General features: G+C 37.2%; 1 protein-coding gene across 7 annotated transcripts in view; it reads right to left on the bottom strand.

Annotated features, from left to right (window-relative positions):
• The window catches only part of LOC105033322 (pentatricopeptide repeat-containing protein At4g04790, mitochondrial), a 99,747-nt gene extending 88,344 nt beyond the window's left edge, over window positions 1-11,403 (bottom strand). For 5 of the 7 annotated variants that reach the window (XR_003798893.2, XR_012141558.1, XM_010908066.4 and 2 more), the window contains exons 1-4: window positions 11,023-11,403; window positions 10,863-10,913; window positions 5,410-6,021; window positions 3,747-3,926 (exon numbers count right to left, since the gene is read on the bottom strand). Coding sequence is in view for 5 of the 7 variants with exons in the window: in XM_010908066.4 (XP_010906368.1) it covers window positions 3,747-3,926; window positions 5,410-6,021; window positions 10,863-10,913; window positions 11,023-11,278 (1,099 nt within the window). In the remaining 2 variants the exon portion in view is untranslated. The remainder of the gene's footprint in view (window positions 1-3,746; window positions 3,927-5,409; window positions 6,022-10,862; window positions 10,914-11,022) is intronic. The other 2 variants (XM_010908068.4, XM_073257985.1) reach the window with 2 other exon arrangements.
• Between the last annotated feature and the right edge of the window lie 7,357 nt (window positions 11,404-18,760).

The raw sequence follows: 18,760 nt of genomic DNA, 5'->3' as shown, positions 1-18,760 counted from the left end.
ACCGCATCAACCGGACAGATACTACGGTTTCTTAGTCTGAGATGGTGATTCTATCGAACTAGATGAGAACGATGAGGATCGATCACCTTTATGGAAGCCATGCAAAGGCCCGACTCCTAGAAGTAGCTTGAGGTCATGAAATCCGAGATGGAGTCCATGGAGATCAATGGTGTATGGACACTAGTTGATCCATCTGAAGGGGCAAAATTCATAGGATGCAAGTGGATTTTCAAAAGAAAAAGAGGAGCGGACGGAAAGATGGAGACCTATAAAGTCCATCTAATTGCTAAGGGTTACTGTCAACGTTATGGTATTGACTATGACGAGACGTTCTCTCCTGTGGCAATGCTCAAGTCCATCCGGATTATGCTTGCGATAGCAGCACACTTAAATTATGAGATCTGAAAAATAAATGTCAAAACCGCTTTCCTAAACAGAAAGCTGAAAAAAGAGATGTATATGAAGGATTCACATCCACAGACGAATTTAAAGTGTGCAAACTAAATAGGTCCATTTATGGACTGAAGCATGCATCTAGAAGTTGGAACATGCATTTTGATAAGGTGATCAAAATGTATGGCTTCGTTAAGAATGGAGAAAAGCCTTGCATCTACAAATGGGCTAATGATTTTGTAGTCATCTTCCTTGTCCTATATATGGATGACATACTGTTAACAGAAAATGACATCCCAGCTTTGCAAAGTGTAAAGCTGTAGCTCTCATCACAGTTCTTCATGAAGAATTTGAGAGAAGCATCCTATACTCTTAGGGATGAAGATCTATAGAGATAGATCTAGAAAGTTGCTTGGATTGTTCCAATCCACGTACATCGATACCATGTTAAAACAGTTCAATATGGAGAATTCCAAAAAAGACAATCTTTCGATAGGCCATGGAATTACTTTCTTCAAAAAGGATTGTCCGACAACTCAGGAGAGTACGTATGTGTAGGATCCCATATGCTTCGACAGTGGAATCTATCATGTACGTCATGATGTGTACGAAACCGGATGTGATCTATTCACTCGGGATAGTGAGTAGATATCAGTTTGATCCGAATGAAAACCATTGAAAGGTTGTGAAGACAATCCTTAAGTATTTGAGAAATACTAAGAACCAATGGCTTATCTATGGGGACACTGACTTGAAACTTGTGAGATATACTGATTTCAGTTTTCAGTCAGACCATGATGACAGCAGTAGCGTGTCGGACTACGTATTTACCTTAAATAAAGAAGCAATTTGCTGGAAGAGTTCCAAGCAACATACTATAACCGATTCTGAATGTGAAGTAGAATATATTGCTGCATCCGATGCTGCAAAAGAGGCGGTGTGATTGCGAAAGTTCATCACCGAGCTTAGAGTTACACCCTCTGTTGATAGCTCTGTTCTGCTGTATTGTGCAGCACTGGAGCCATAACTCAGGTGAAAGAACCAAAGTTACACCAACGTACCAAGCACATTCTGTGCCGCTATTATCTTGTACGTGAGATCGTGTATCAAAATGACGTCGAGCTTCAGAAGATCGATAGAAAGAAGAACATAGCCGACCCCTTCATTAAAACTCTCGGGATCAAAGAGTTCGATAATTATAAGTGGAACATAGATATAAGATATTGCCCTAATTGGCTTTAGTTCAAGTGAGAGTTATTGAAAAATATGTCCTAAAACCAATTGTTTGAATGATTGTGCTCATTTTATAATATGTATATGAATTATTAATCAATGAATAAAAGTTATTTTGACATCATTCATCACAAAGTTACATCTTCATTGCTAAAACTCTTCTGTTGCAATGAAGTCCTTAGAACTATGAAATAATCAATAAAGGAAGATTTATCGTATAATTCTTATACATGTTCACGATCAAATGATACGTCATTAAAAGATAATGATGTTTATCAAGTGAAGGTCGTTGTGTGCCATATGGGTTGGTTGTCCTCTTAACCAAAGAGTGTGGAGACATTGATATGGCATATAGATGAGATATAGGAGTACATCGTCACTGAATAAGTAACTCACCTACTAAGTGCTCTGCCGTCGAGAGCAGCTCGCAAAGCATACGGGCATAAATGTTCCTCTGACCTAAGATCATCATAATGACTTGCAAGCAACTCACTGTGCTTTGGTAATGGATTATCTGCATTTTTAATGCAGTGACGGAAGGCTACTGGGTACAGTCAAATACTTGCGAAGTCTGTGTGTGGATCAAGATAAAATTGACCCCTCTGGATTATAGGAGCTGATGCATCACTGTATTTCAATTTAGTAAAACCTTGACCAGGATAATCCATGTGATGGATTTGAAAGGTTGAAATACAATGTGAATAATCCTTCAGTGTTGATAGTTTAACCCTAGATCGTCCTAGAGCATTCAGAGTTAAAGGGATGAATTATGTGGTAACCATATGCATAGGTTCTTGAATATTGCCTTGCGATAATTCGACCTATTCGAACGTCGGAAATCATTGCTAGATAGTAACTTCGATTAGTACAGAAAATGATTCCTGTACTACCGGCTTAGTATTCGAACCTATGAAATTACGTACAAAGTCAAGCAACGTAGGAAAGAATTGACCTAAGTCTATATGTTCAATTTGGAAGTACGTGATTTGATTAAACGAATAGATTAACTTGATTGAGAATTAAGTTATGGGTCATACGGGATTAAACAGTTGACTATGTCTAGCTGGCACTAGACATGAGGTTCAGATTCAATTCTGGGGATGAACAAGATTTGATCTTTGATCCAAGAAGTCAATGAAAGATTGAATTTAAATGCTAATTAATTTCAGATTAGATCTGATTTAATTAGACTTAATTGGGTTCATAAATCTAAATTAAACTTGATCCTAAATCTTAAATAGTTTGAGATTGACAATCTATTCGAAATTGGTTCGAATCAAGTTCAAATTGGATTCGAATTGATCCATATTTGGATTAGATCCTTAAAGTCCACTTTTACTGGGATTTTCTCTCCTCATGGCTGACCAAGAGGTGGTGGGGTGCTAGTTGTTGCCACCCCACACTTGGGTGTAGGCATGAGTGAATGTGGGTGCCTAGTTAGGCATCAATCCTTTCTACCTTAGGACTCTTTTGATAAGTTATAGATTAATTCAAAGTCTGTTTGAATTAAGAATCCTAGTCTTATGGATCATGAAAAATCATCTATAAATAGAGAGGACCTCTAACTATCATGAAATAACAATTAGATTGTGTGCTAAGGTGAGAAGGAGAGAGAGGAGGCATGAGAGAGAAGAAAGAGTTCTTTCTCCCTTGGCGTGATCCCTTTGGGCATCCCACCTTCCCACGACGTGAAGGCCTCTTGGGCATGCCCTCTTGCTGGTGTGAGGCGCCACAACAGAACCTCTCTCCCCTCCTTTGTTGCCTTGCGAAGATGCTTCAATCCGAGGCTTCATCCCACTTTTCTGTGAAGTTTGACGTACGCGCGAAGTAGAGGGCTTGTGGATTCAGACCTATGCAAAGTTTTGAATTCAAAATCTTTAGGATTTGATTCAAATTCTGCTGCATATCAGATAAAGATCTAATCTTTATCAAGTTGTTATAGAAAATTTTTAGATGCACCCCGACTATCCACTGCGTTCTCCCTAAGAAACAGGCTTTCTTTTCCTTCACAAAATACCACCCAATCTTCTTTCAAAATATCAACTATGACTACCGAACAGAGTTGTGCAACAACATTAAAAAGAGAGTGCTTGTGTATATAGAAACACACAATTGTATACCTGTTGTCTTCAGTTCCAAAATGAACTTTTCTGCGAACTTCTGCAACTGTGTCCTCCCTAAGGACTTAAATATAGTAGCCACATGATTAAAAGATGAAATTTTGCTGATATCTAACACTTCTAACAGCTTCAGGAGCTCCTCTTTCCGATCACTTTCACAAAATGCCAACAAGTAGCTCTCTGTCAAACAAAGTAGCATGTGACTTATCCAATAAGACTAATAACATAAATTATATAATAGTAGTTTACAAGATTAGTAATAAATTTTAAGTGCTTATCCAAAAGGAATAGCTACGGGGAACAATGTATACTTTTGTAAATACATACTACACTTACATATAACAAGCTATAAGGACCGAAGAAATGATCAGGAATACAGATACAGATGCCATATCTTCCACTTATTACACCACATTATGCTCCAAACTAGTTAAGATTAATTACAAAGTCACTGGAGATGAAATTGATGAAATGAAAACATTCAGTATTTTCCTATGCCATGCCTCATATACAAGTCATACTTGTAAATTCTGCAGATGTTTGTAATTAATTGTTTCATGCACAATGCACATATGATTACTCTACTGCACCCTCCCAACTCCCAAGTCTCCTAATACTACTTTTTTAGATACCCAAAAGTGGGAGTTTCCATTGTTTTCACCCTGGCCATTGTTACATATGAAAAAACAAGCTCAATCAATTAAGTGCCAGTCGGCTCTTCATCATTACAAAATTTAGGAGAAGACTTAATAACAGGATGTACGCTAGACATAAGCCAGGCTATAGAAACAGTTATGTGAACTTGTGAAGCAATATGCGAAAAGTGAATGCGAGTAATATATATGGAACTCACTGGCTCCATAAAACCAACATATCATTTTTTATGTTAGTTACTCACAGTTCCATGGCAACTAATTAAGAGACTGTAGAAACCAATAGATCATCTGTTCCCTTATCACTATCTCACATAAGAATCTTCTTCAAGAGACTAGCAAAGCACCAATACTTCACCCCAACCACCTAAATTTGATGTCTGCAACTGTTCAGATTTGTAATTATAGCAAGGGCGCAAAAACCTACCTCTTCATGCTTGCAACCTTTCTTAAATAAACCATCTATTTTACTATTTTATATTAATATTCTGTAAAGAAAGTCTCAAGTCAGCAGACATTTACCATCTACAGTTGTAACTTGAATCATGTAGCTGTAATGGCACAAGAAGTGGATACACTAAACAAACTGAAAACAGGTGAGTTGATGATTTCAAATTGGGTAAAAAGGCTAAGATAAAGTCTTAAAGCAGTCTCATCCAGTGAAAAAAGCTCAGATAGAAATTAGAATGAAATGAAATCAAAGATAAGTTGTTAGCTGATCCATATAGTGAATCCATATGCAAGGGATACAGCATAAAGGTTCAGGTTATTAGGTAAAAAAATAAAAAGACAGACAAAACATGAATAATCAAAAAGAAAAATCTGATGCTTGCATTTTAGCAAAATATCAAGTTAAAAAAGCAAAAATGAGAGCAAAAAAGAAATGTTTGACAAGATATCTATTTTAAGCCCCATCAGAAAAATGAAAAGAGAATGCGAACAGTGATTAAGTGAAAGCAAAATGGAAAAAAATAAAGCAAAAACTGCTCAACAATGCCAAATTACAGTACCTGCTAGGCTGTAGTTTTCTTCATTGCGACCAATTCCAAGAGAACTGCATAGCTCCCAAATTTTATCTTCATCACCAACTCTAATCCAAAGCAACATCTCAAAGTATCCTATTCTAAAGCAGGATCCTGGATTCTCATCTTTAAAGAATTTACTGAAATGTTCGAATTCTTGTGTCATTTTCATATCAATCAAATACATAAGAAATGGAGCATAACTTTCTTCATCAATTTGAAAACCCCTTTCTCTCATGGACAAAAAGAGTTGATAGGCCCTATGAATTTGGACCAATGAATCTTCTTCAGCACTATATCTTGCCCTGCCTATGCAAAGTTTTATCAAGGCATTGTATTCCTTGATACCTGTTTCTCTCCCCAATTTACCAAAGAATTCAAGAGTGGACTCAGTACCCAGTTTGCTTGCACACATTCTCATCAGTTTGGTAAAATGATAAGACTCTGTATTCTTGAATTTATATTTCTGCTTCCTTCCTCTTGATACATCCTTCCTCCACTGTGCTGTGCCAGCATGAGACATGTTTGAGAACCATGGTAAATCTAAAATTTTCTTTAGCATGGGCTCTGCTGAAGATTGGCCTGCTGCATCATTGTTACCTGAAACAAGGAGGATATGATGACAAAGATATTCAAGTGAAAGCCTGTGCTCCCAATATTAGACAGATGAAATTTATATTGAAGAGTACTAAACTTTGATTTGGAATTCTGAAGGTAGATTTCACCATTTACCACTAATGACCATCATAGGTATATGTAGAAAAGTCAAATTCAGTAAACAGTGGAAAGAATATCATCTTAATCATAAGAAATGTGTTAAACTAGATTTGTTACTTAACCAAAAGAAATCTTTCTGGTATCATCAACCTTACAAGAAGTGACTTGACTATTTTGATTCAGTGGTCGTGATTCAGCATTATATGAATGCATATGAAATAAAAGGGGTGATATGCTTCTGGATGGTCGTACGGTGGCCCATGATATGCTTGATGAATAACTTTTAAGGCAACAGTAAGGCTGTAACATTTTCTGGTCCATATCCGGGAAAGAGCTTTGGCAATTGACCAAGCATTCTAGATGAAAAGGTGATCCAGGAAGGATGAACTTAAGAAGAGAGATGCTGCAACTACCAATACATTTTTCTTGGCCTTCAATGCACTTCGAGGTTGACATTAGTTAGCTTTTCCTCCCACACCTTCACCAATTCACCTTTTTCACTTTTTCCAGTCTTTTTAGGGAATTTGCTAAGCCTCATCATCAGACCATGCACAAACCCCTCCTGTTTGTCTTACTGCACTTCAATTTATCCACATGAATTCAAATCCCTTACCATCCTCTAGACCAAGCCTCCCCCTCCCTACTCCATTTTTTCCAGCTCCTATTGGTTATGCACTGGGTGATTACCAGATGACTTTATTTCCACTTTGTTTCTAATCAGCCATCACCTTCTTCTTTTTCATGTGTTTGTTTAAGCTTTTTCAAGTCCATTTCACATTATTTTCTTATTTCAACATCCCTAGTTTTCTTTCACATATATTTCTTAATCTTCATTTCAATCTTCTGTTGCTTCTGATTATTGCATTCTTCATTTACACCCCTTGTTTCATCTTTTCTTTTTTTTACCACTTTGATACTTCAGATAACCTCTTTTGGTTCATTTATTGCAACCATTTGAATAGATGTTAGATAGGATGAGAGTAACCAAGCAATTTGAGGTGCATCAATGATGCTGCACTAAATGGGATGGACATGTGGGGCCCAATAGACAGTGCATATCCTTCTAGCCAAGGTTCACTGTCTCAGTATCAGCCCCATACCGGCGCCAACCTGCTACTGTGTTGATGCCGGGCCAGTTCAGAATATTGAGTGTTAATACACCCCCAATACCGTATTATCAGTAAACCGGCACAGTACAGTACACCTTGTACCATTCGGTTCAATATGGTATGGCAAACCTTGCTTCTAAGAATGGTGATATTCATTACATGAATTATGACAGCTATGTAAAAATTGCATTCAATTGATCAATATGTCATAACCTTTCTTAAATATGTTATTCTTACGTTGGACCCACAATCTGTTTCCTTCCATGAAGGCTGCGTAGACTACCTTCAAGGTGATGTTTAGATTGGATAGGCTAGCAGTACTAGCTCACACAGAAGTTATTGCTCATCAAGGTATTTTCAACATTCAGAAGTTTCTCACAGTGCAGTTCTTCTAATTACAGATGCATCCAGTAAGGTTGGAAAACCTAGCAACTGGGCCTCTAACTTGATGAACATAAGGAAGCAAGTCGAATAGGCAACTTACTAGATTGGTGCACTGTACCTACCGGCTTGGACAGGACTTGACCAGCTTACAAGGATGGAATAATCCAGCCATCTTAAGTCATGGGTCAAATACTTCTTGGCCAACTCATACCTCGATTCCCTCTACTTTAAGGACAACATAAGCAAATGTTATGCTAAATTCATCAGCTTCTGAACTTAACTGATCACAGAATTGTTTGGTTATTAAAATTGGCCACTCATTGTAGCTTTCCCTCGATCCATGAATTATGATTATGAATGCTCGAAGGGAGTAAGGCAAGGGCAGAGCCAGGTGGAGGCAATTTAGGGAAATTGCACTCCTGAGATTTCAAAAAATTTCAAAGATTCCATCTCGGTTCAGACTTCAGAAACCCCAGCTGGTTGAAATATCTGAAAATTGTGAAGAGTCAAAGACTTCCCCTCCCACTTGGACATGTCCAGTGAGAATCCCAAGCACCCACTCCCTAATTACACGGCCAATAATCTCCTAAAATTAACTATTCTGTTGGAAGAATTCTTACAGCTACAATGAAGGTCTTATTTGAGGTTATATCACTTAATCTTAGCCATCCATCTACCAACAGTGACCAATTCCTCCCATATCAAAAACCTCCCATCCCATCCACAACACCTTGAAGCTCCTTTGGAAGATAACAGCGGGTCTTAAAGAAGAACAACTCACCAAAACCTTTTTCCTAAAAAAGGGAGAAGAGTTGGAAGAAGTGAAATTCTAGTTTTCTAGTTCATAGGACATCTAAATAAGAGAAAAAGAAAGCTTTCTTTTGTCACCAAACATCCAGCCAGCAACCAGTTATGCAGAATTTTCACCCCTTGATTTTTTGGTTTTCTTCCATGTTCCGTAAATTGATGACTGCTTTTCCCCCTTTAGTTTCTCAAGTTAAAGAGAAGAGGACAATGTCTAGAAGCAACTAAGCAGGCCAACAACAATTCATTGCATTTGGCTTTGTAATAGCTACATTAATACATAGCCTTCTTCTTCTTCTTTTTCAAAATGTCTTTTCTTTTGGGTTTTTTCCATCATATCACATCAAAGAGAAGAACCAAATTAGCATGATTTGAAATTTTTTAACTATGATCAAGGGCAGAGCCAGGTGGAGGCAAGTGGGAGCCACTGAAATGAAGAGCCATGGAGGACGACTTTATATCAAGTTCCTTTTACAATAATATTTAGGACTTTTTCTCACCTTTTCTATGTGTTAGTTCCTTGAGACTATTTCACAGGTAGATGAAAAGTTAGTTGTTTGTATCAATTCTTTTTATACACTTGTCCTAGATTTTTTTGTTACAGATTGCACCCATAAAAAAGGTCAAATTGTATTGAAAAAGAACATATATAACTAAGAATTAAAGTGCTAAATAAATTATTCTGAAAGATATTTCATTGAAATCCCTAGACCCAAGTTCCAATCTTGAGCAAGTTGGAACAAGGGAACCTCGGCAATCTCTGCCATTTGAGCTAAGACAACATTAAAATGTCATTATGTCTTCTATTCTACTAACAACATTATATACCTTGATAGAATTAACATAGGTTGTAAAAACTAGCTATTGACATTACAAATTAGAATGCATCTTACTTTTTTTTTTATTGCTAATAAGTAGTCGCATATTATTTTCACTATATAGGACCATAGGTGCATTGTGTCGGCACTAGGCATATCATATTGAATCAATACCAAACCAGTACACAGTATGGAAGGTGTACCAAGTATCAATATGCCAAATTGATCCCTATAACGGGTGTCCTAACATTGTACTAAGATGATAAGGTACAAGGTCCGATACCGAGATTGTGAACCGTATCGTATATAGCTTAAGCCATGTCAAAATGTTCACTTGCTAATAATAGTAAATTTGAAGCATAGTAGCCGGAGTCTTCTGCCAAAAATAATGTACCCGCTTATGAATCTTCTCAAAATCTCAAACTTGCACCCATTTTCTAAGCACCTTTTTGTTAAAAGTGTTTATAAAGTATCCGCTTCCCTGCACCCAAAACCAAACTGCTCATACACCCACTTGCAATTCTAGCAATTGAGAACTGAAGCATTTCAATCAAAGCTTGATTGGTTTTATTCTAATGTAGTTGCCTAGGCAATCATCTAGGTGATAAGCTACATGAATAGGCAGAGGTAAAAGCTAGGCTTTTGACAATTATAATGTCGCTTTTATGCCATGCATTGTCTCTCCACTAAATCTTTGATTCCTTTTGATTTGAATTTAAAGTGAATTTTATTTATTACTTGGGAACATAATCTTTCAAATGGATCACAAAACAAACTTGGAAGGCAAAGGAAAAGAGAATGCCGTGTTATAAAATGAACCGAAAGCATAAATTAGAAATCGGTGAAAGGGCACATTTTGATTCCAACTTTGATTCGACATAACTGTTGCTTCACCTACCATACTAAGAACGCTACAACAGAAAAATCTGTTGAGATTGCCAGTGTGGATGTTGTAACATGCTTTACTAGTACAGATACGCTTTCTCTCCTTTCAGTCAATTTGGGCCTTCTGGTTTTCAGATCAAGATCGACTTAAAGCACACAATGTGCCCTTGTATAATGAGTGATCGGCAACATGCTTTCACACCATCATTATGCAGCTTGTACTTTTAGGAACTGAGCTTGAAGCGCCATTTGAATAAATAAATTCATAGATTTACCGAGTTCCTGGTCTTTGAAGCCCTCTCTATCAATATGGTAAGACATCTGAGGGTTAGATTAAGGTTTGCCTTTTAACTCATAGATTGTAAATCCTTCACTAACCTCCAGATTAAACTGACAAAGCATTCCCTACTACCAGATACTTTCTACTATTTGCGTATCAATGGAAAGCATCATCCTCCTTCATCTTCACAGCCAAAGGAGTGTCTACAGCAACTTATATAGCTCACTTCTGCCCATCTAATGTCCACAATCATATGTGTAAATTCATTTTTCATAGCATGAATTATGGCAGGTGAAAATAACTTCAAAAATGCTTGATACACGTCCAAAAGCCCATCTTGTAAACATTTATGGTTCAGTATAGGCAGTTAAAATGCATTAAAACATCATCCAAAAGTCATTGGAAATAAGACAAACGAATTATCAGCTAATGACTTTAACATACCATGTAATATGGATGATATCGCCCTCGAAATCTCTACCGCAGAGTCTTCTGCTGGAGAACAACCAAGACCCAGCTCAAGCATCCAAAACTCAAAAAGAGGCTAATAAACAACAAAAAAAAAAAAAAAAAACAAGAGAGAAGGAAATGAAGGTTGCGGTACCAGATGGAAGGGATGCTTTGGAGTTCTTCGAAGCAGCTTCCTTGAGCCGGGCCAGCACCTGCGACGAGACCGTAGGAGAAGCCTTCGCGGGCTTTGCCGCAGCTCCGGTGGTGGTAGGAGAACGCGAGGGGACGCAGCGGGGAGGGACCGCGAGCTTCTTAAGAGTGGCGAGCTCCGGGAGCGGAGCTCCGGAGCTGGAGTTCTTGGAGACCTTGGACGCGACGGAGGCGAAGATCTTTCTTAGGCTCTTAGGCATGGATTCGAGGGCGGAGAAGGAGCCTCTTCATCCACGCTCGGCTCCTCCGCCCGAGATAATGGATTACTTCTTGGAGGAAAGAGAGAGAATGTGGGGCAGCTTTGCAGACCAAGAAGCGTGGGAGAGAGAAACCGGAGGACAAATAGGGTTACCTTGGTCTTGGTGGCGTCAAATTGTTCGCAACCCGGTGGACCGGACCGGAGCGAACCGCTTTGATGCTCCGGTGGCGAGTACCGGTTCAACAGCGGTTGGACCACGGTTTGACCACGTAACCTAGTTTAGAACTACGAGTTAAATGACCCGGTCACTTGTTACCAAAAAAAAAAAAAAGACCCGGTCACTAAGCACCTTGTAATTTGAGACGGGTCGGGCAAACGCATGGATTCAAAAAATGACCCCTATTTGCACAATTAAACTCTCAACATCGTCTATTACCAAAAAAAAAAAAAAACTCTCTACCTCGTCCAGCTTGAGGTTTCTTTAAAGCAAGACCTCTAATTAGATCCAGCTAACCTTAAATTGTGTTGAAAATTCATCATTTGGTTTAGTAAGGTTCAAGTTTGGGTTATGCAATTTCTTAATCGAGTTGAGTTTAGGTTGACACAGCACATGCAAAAGGTTAGGTTTCAAGCCTCATGAGATTTAAAATGTAATAGCCCAACCTTTTGGGCTCCTCGGCAAGGCCCGAAGTAATCAAGGCCTAACAGAACACAGAGCACATACTAAACACGTGAGTGGAAGGGAGAAAGAAGACTCTCGATCAGAGTCTTTTTCTCTTCCCAATCCCATGAGATCGAGGCGATGGATTTGGCTATATTTCATAAAAACCCCCTCTATAAGAAAGCCTCTTCCCCTCCTTTGAATCATTATCAATTCCTCTAGAAATCACCATTTATTTTACGATTTTTTTTTCAAATTTTTCCTTAGATTTTAGTGAAAATAGGTCATCAGAATCATGCCTTCAATCTCATCAAGCCTGATAACCACCTCCACCTCCTTCTCTACCTTCCTTTGTAACTCCAAATCATCATTTGGGATATTTTAATTCTATCAATCAAGATAGGTTGTACACTAAGAGTAGTGAGCAAAGCTTTGGAATTGTACAGCCATACCTCAATATCCGGTCTTTCTAGATCCTGAAGAATGTGCTATGTGAAGTGATTAAAGTTGCTATATCACTGCCATCACATTCGTTTTTTCAGAATGGTAATGAATGGTCAAAGCATGATCCTTAATCCGCTCTAACCATCTTCTCTGTTTCATATTCAGCTCTTTTGTATAGATATATATTTGAAGCTTTCATATTTTGCAAAATTTCACATGGTACTCGATACAAATAGTATCTCCATATCTTCAAGGCAAAAATTACTGTTGCCAGCTCCTAATCATGGGTAGGATAGTTCTACTCATATAGTTTAAGCTATCTAGAGGCATATGTTATGACTTTTCCATTTTGCATTAGAATGCATTCTAACACATTTCTAAAGACATCACTATACATTGTAAAATCTCTACTCCTAGATGGTAGGATAAGGATAGGAGCTGATGCTAAGCACCTTTTCAATTTCTAGAAGCTCCTCTCACATTCCTCCATCTAATCAAATTTGGTTCCTTCGTGAGTCAACTAGGATGGAGACACTGGTATACGAGAGAATTATTTCACAAATCTCCTGTAATATCTAGCTAGTCCAAAGAGCTACAGATCTCCATCAATTAGTTGATTGGCTTCAATTTATAATTACCTCTATCTTTATCGGTCTACAGATATGCCTTCTTAAAGATTATATGTTCGAGAAAGAAGATACTCTCTAGCCTGAATTGGCACTTCTTCAACTTTGCATACAATCTCTACTTCCTTAGTATTTGTAATACTATCCTCAAATATCTTTTATGCTCCTTCTGACCCTTAGAAGACACCAGAATATTATCTATAAATACAACCATACACTGATTCAAGTAAGATCTAAATACCCTGTTCATCATATCATAAGAACTATTGGAGCATTGTTAACCTAAAAGACATGACCAAAAATTCATAATGCCCATATTGGTCTGAAAGGTTGTTTTGAGTATATTATCAATCTTGATTTTTAATTGATGATTGGCAAACCATAGATCAATTTTGTAAAATACTTGGGCATCCTAAAGCTGATCAAATAGATGATCAAGCCTTGACAAATGATATTTATTCCGAACTATCAATTTATTCAGCTCTCTATAGTCGATGCATAATCTCAGACTCCCATCCTTCTTCTTGACAAAAAGTATCGGAGCACCCCATAGAGAGACACTGGGCCTAATAAAGCCCTTATCAAGTAGTTCCTGGAGTTGCTCCTTAAGCTTCTTCAATTCAATAAGAGTCATTCGGTTGGGAGCTTTAGAAATAGACCTGATAGTTGGTACTAGATCAATAGAGAACTCTATCTTTTTATCTATAGGCAATCATGCTAGATCCTCTGAAAATACATCAAAAACTCCCCCACTATCTAAATACTTTCCAACTTTGACTCTTTCTGTTGAGTATCTAAGACATTGGCCAAGTACCCCATACAACCCTTCCTTAACATTATGTAAGCTGTATGAAGGATATAACTCTAATAGGGATATCCTGTTAGAGTTTCATAGTTTTATGCATGTAAAAAAAAAATTTCAAAATAAGTATGCAGTGAAAATTAAAAAATTTAGATTAAATCTAATTTAATCTAAGCATGTATAAGATCAAATCTTAAAATCAAAAATAGGATCGACATATGTGAGATAGGTTTCAAATACAGAAATCAAATGGAAAAAAATAAATAGACTTCATATCTTGGCACGAGTCGATCTTCATCGCGAACTGATGATCATGGATGTCTTCCGAAGGTTCTCTGAAGCCGCACATGTGTCCGACCTCTACGGATATTCACACGAGAATTGGATCTGATCAGAAACTTCTTGATCTCATTAAGATGCTAGTTTCCTTATAGAGACCGCATCTTGACGGTTGAAAATCTTTTTCTCTCAAGATACTCTTAGAAAAAAAAAAAGATAATAGGAGGATGTTAATCTCTAAGCTAGAGATCATGAGAAGAATCATTTCTTCTCTTTTCTTTCTGAAACCCATGCTCTAAATATCTACACTAGAGATGTAAGAATTTTGTCTAATTTTTAAACAAAAAAAAGAGGAGAAACTCATGTCCAAACTAAGATAATAGATAGGAGAGTAGATGTCCTAACAACCAATCTTTGGTTGTTATAAGAAAGAAGAGATAGGAGCATAATACCTCATACCCAAGAACTTCACGCTGCGCCTCTCTCCATGATTTTTCTCCATGCACAACCCTTAGTTTTTGGGCATGTCAACCTGATCCATATCAGCCCCCTTTAATGCCCCTTATGGTGCTTGGTTTGAATAGGAAGGGAGTTTGATTTTGAGTAGGATATTAGAGTCCAAACTCCATAGGACTCTAGGATTTTTTTGTGCCGCCCACCACTAGATTTTTGTGCCCACAGATCTCATAAAAAGAAGGAGAGAAACCATGACTTATTACATGCAAAAGAAAGGGAGAGGGTGTGGGTTATTTAACGTCCAAATCTGGTTTGGGCGTGGGGTCTTTTATGGCGCATGGAGAGGAAGGAGTTTAAAGCACATTGGACTCTTCTTTAGGTGGCTGAATTAAATCAATTTAAATTCTAATCAATTTTAATCATATTAAAAATTGATTAGACTCAAATAAATTAAAATTTAAATCTGATTTGGAGTCAAAACTATTTAGATTAGGTGTCACCTAATTAGAAAAGGAGTCCTAGTCCTTTTGGACTTTCTCTTGGTGCTTGAGTCAAACTCAATTTAATCATAATCCAATTAAGATTTGGTGCATCCATGAAGATGAGAATTTCTAGTCTAAATAGAAACTCAAACATTCTAATTTAGATCTTAGTCTAATTAAAAATTAAGTCCAATCCAAATCTTAATTCAATAAGAAATCAATCTCCAATGCAATTTGGTTATCTCATAATCCAATCAGATTTGATCAAATCAAACCTATGTCAAATCAAATTAAATCTAATTTAATTAGACTTAATGTAAGCTCCATAGCTCCATCAAATTGAGCTAATTAGCAATCCAATTACTAATTAATCCTCTTATAACTCACTAACTCCTTAGCGAGTTACTTAATTATAACTTTTACATTGGATCAATCATCAATCAAATTGATAGTCAAATCTTATCATGATTTATAATTATAATTCAACCATCTAATCAGTCAAAAGCCACTTTATGTGGGATCCTATAAGTTCTATTCTGTCTAGTAGTGAGATATATTGTAATCCCTATCACAATATCATTGAAACTCTTTTCAATGGGTTGGAACCATTCCAACTCTGCCAACCAAAGATCATCGATCATCAAGATGATACTCGTGGGTCTATAATCTACCAATGATACCTAGTAGTATGTAGTGGCAATCCAGTAGAATAAAAGATGATGAACCTTTAGGTGCAGTTAACGTATGATACAGTCTCTCTATCATGAGTCCCGACCAAATGACAGATCATGGATGAATTATCAAACCTCATCATCGGTCATATGATAGATTCAATCAGCTCGAGTCCATATGTGATTCTTATGAAAACTCTTTTTCATTAATCATACTGCTATGGCCATAGACTCAAAGATTCAGCTTCTTAAATTTCATAGGACTACTCCCTTCTGCTAGGGTCAATAGATCCTATCTAGATACACACCTTACTCTTACAGTGGACCAACTATCGCCAACATCCATTACAAGGGCTCATTGAGACCCATGTTTATGTGTAGTCAAACTCTAGAACCTCACTGTTAGTAGCTGAGCATCGCAAGTCAAAAGACCAGTCATACAACTGCAGCATCGAGAAAGTCACTAACGAATGAGCAGGCATTCATGTGACTTCTCGTGTTGGTCACGCTCAGTGCTAATTATTCTCTAACAACCACCTGCATTCTCACTCCGATATCACTACACCGCAGACTCGAGACTCATTTATCCGAAGGAAGCGATCCGTGCACTAGTCTATCCGGATCAATCACCATCCTCATGATGATCCTATGATCAGAAGCAATTTAAGAATTAACCATCAATGACACATGTCTCAAATTCTCAACTCTTTGAGAATATGTGTCATCATCTTGTTAATTCCTTGGATGATTCATGGACACATAAAACATGAATGGTAATTTAAATACCCTTTAAGTACAAAATCATATTTTAGAAATATGATATGCGTTAGTCAAGATTGATTTTTAGGACATACATCCAACAATCTTCCACTTACACTAAAGCCAATCTACCATGTACCAAGTCCCATCTTCATAAGATAGGCTTTAGTCTTTGGCTAGCTAAGTGACTTACCAGTGGGTTATCCACATATTATGTAGAGTTTGCTCTCTGTAACTTAGCATATTTCTACTTGAGGTAGTTGTGTGTTTTTGTTGCTCCTTGAATTAATTTTGATGATTACAAAGCATTTGAGGGGGTTACTAATGATTTTGGCTTGAAAAAAGACTTATTATATTTCAAGGGCAAAATTATAATTTTATCAAGATCTGATTCGGAAGCCTCAAGAGCAAGAACAAAAGATGTGTAATCTATTGGAGATAATTTCAATATTTTGGAAGTGTATTTTGTAAGAAAATCAGGTTTATATTTTTGAGTTGACTCCATGAGTCGACTCATGGCTAAAAGGGCTGAACAGCATGCAAAATTTTTGGCTGGCACATTCTGTGAGTCGACCCCATGGGTCGATCCCTTGGCATGAGTCGATCCTATGAGTCGACCTCTACTGATCTGAAGGCCAAAATTACAGAACAGTAGTTTTCTGCTGTTTTTCACAGAGGTCGACCCCATAAATCGATCCATGAGCATGAGTCGACCCCTGTGACAGAAAACTTCCACAACGGTTAGTTTTTTATCCATTTTAATTATATTTAATGCTCATTTAATATGGTCTAATGGTTCTATTTTAGCCCAGATTACTCTCCACCATTATTTGAAGTTATAAAAAGACACTTAAAGGAGGGATTCAAAGAAGTGAAGAAAATAAGAAAGAGATTTGAAAAAGGTTCTTCAAGCATTCATTTCAACCCTAAGCAAGAGCCCACTTAAAGAAGTTCAATAAATTTTTATTTCAAGTTCACCAACTCCTCAAGAGCTCATTCAAGTCTCCAACCACCTTGAGAAAATCAGAAAGAGCTTCCTTCTAAATTGTGTAAAGTGTATTTAAAGCTTTACTTGCTTATTAAAGGAGCTACATCTGTATTTCTGTGCAATTAACTGCTATACTCTTTTGAGTTGTTGTTTTTATTTTGGAAGGATTTCAAAATGAGGAAAGGTTGATCCGAACCTTGAATCAGATTGTATTGGGTTGGCTTGTATCCGAGAAACAAGTGTTCTAGCTTGGGATAGCTAGAGTCGGAGGTTCCGATGTTGTATTCAGGTTGAATACAGTTTAGTGAATTTGAATTTCCAAGTAGAAGCTTGAGGAGTGGATGTAGGTGCAAGGTTGGCACCGAACCACTATAAATTTTCTTGTTTGTGTTGTGCTTAATTGCTCTCATTTTAAACTTCTTTATTCTCTTGCATTCCTGCATCCAATTTCTACCCCTTGCATAAACTTCACTCTCCTAACTTATCCTGTTCATTGTTAAATAATCTTCATAGTTGTAAGTTAAGTTTAAAGTTTTAAAAATCCAATTCACCCCCTCTTGGGTTCCATAGCTGGACAACAAGTGGTATTAGAGTCCGATGCTCTAGCCCTACTTTGATTTAACCATCAAAGAGCCAAAGATCTATGACAACTCAAGTTGGCACTTCTCTAGCCAAGGGACAGTCCACTAACTGACCTCCACTTTTCAATGGGTCAAACTATACCTATTGAAAAAGCTCGGATGAAAATCTTCATTCAAGTACTTGACTATAATATGTGGAGTATCATAGTAAACGGACCACACACATCCACTAAAATAATTGATGGTGTAGAATCAACCAAATCCAAAAAGAATGGGATGAGGTTGATAAGAAAATGGCTCAACTAAATACTAAAGCCATGAATGTTTTGTACTGTGCTCTAGATGTTAATGAATTCAATCATATTTCAACATGCATGTCTGCTAAGAAATATGGGATAGATTAGAAGTAACTTATGAAGGAACTAATCAAGTAAAGAAATCCAAAATTAACATGCTCGTGCAGCATGATGAATCTATAACTGAAATGTTTACATATTTTACTGATATTATAAATGGTCTAAATAGTCTTGGTAAGTCTTATTCTAACAGTGATCTTGTGAGAAAGATTCTCAGATCCTTACCAAGAACTTGGGAAGCCAAAGTGACCGCTATCTAAGAAGCCAAAGATCTGAACATCCTATCCTTGGAAGAGCTTCTAGGATCACTAATGACATATGAGCTGAGCATGAAACAACATCAAGAAGAAGAAATCAAAAAGAAGAGGACAATCGCCC

The sequence above is a fragment of the Elaeis guineensis genome, chromosome 5 (assembly GCF_000442705.2).
Source record: "Elaeis guineensis isolate ETL-2024a chromosome 5, EG11, whole genome shotgun sequence".
NCBI classification, from domain to species: Eukaryota; Viridiplantae; Streptophyta; class Magnoliopsida; order Arecales; family Arecaceae; genus Elaeis; species Elaeis guineensis.
This window is presented reverse-complemented; position numbering and strand designations above follow the sequence as displayed.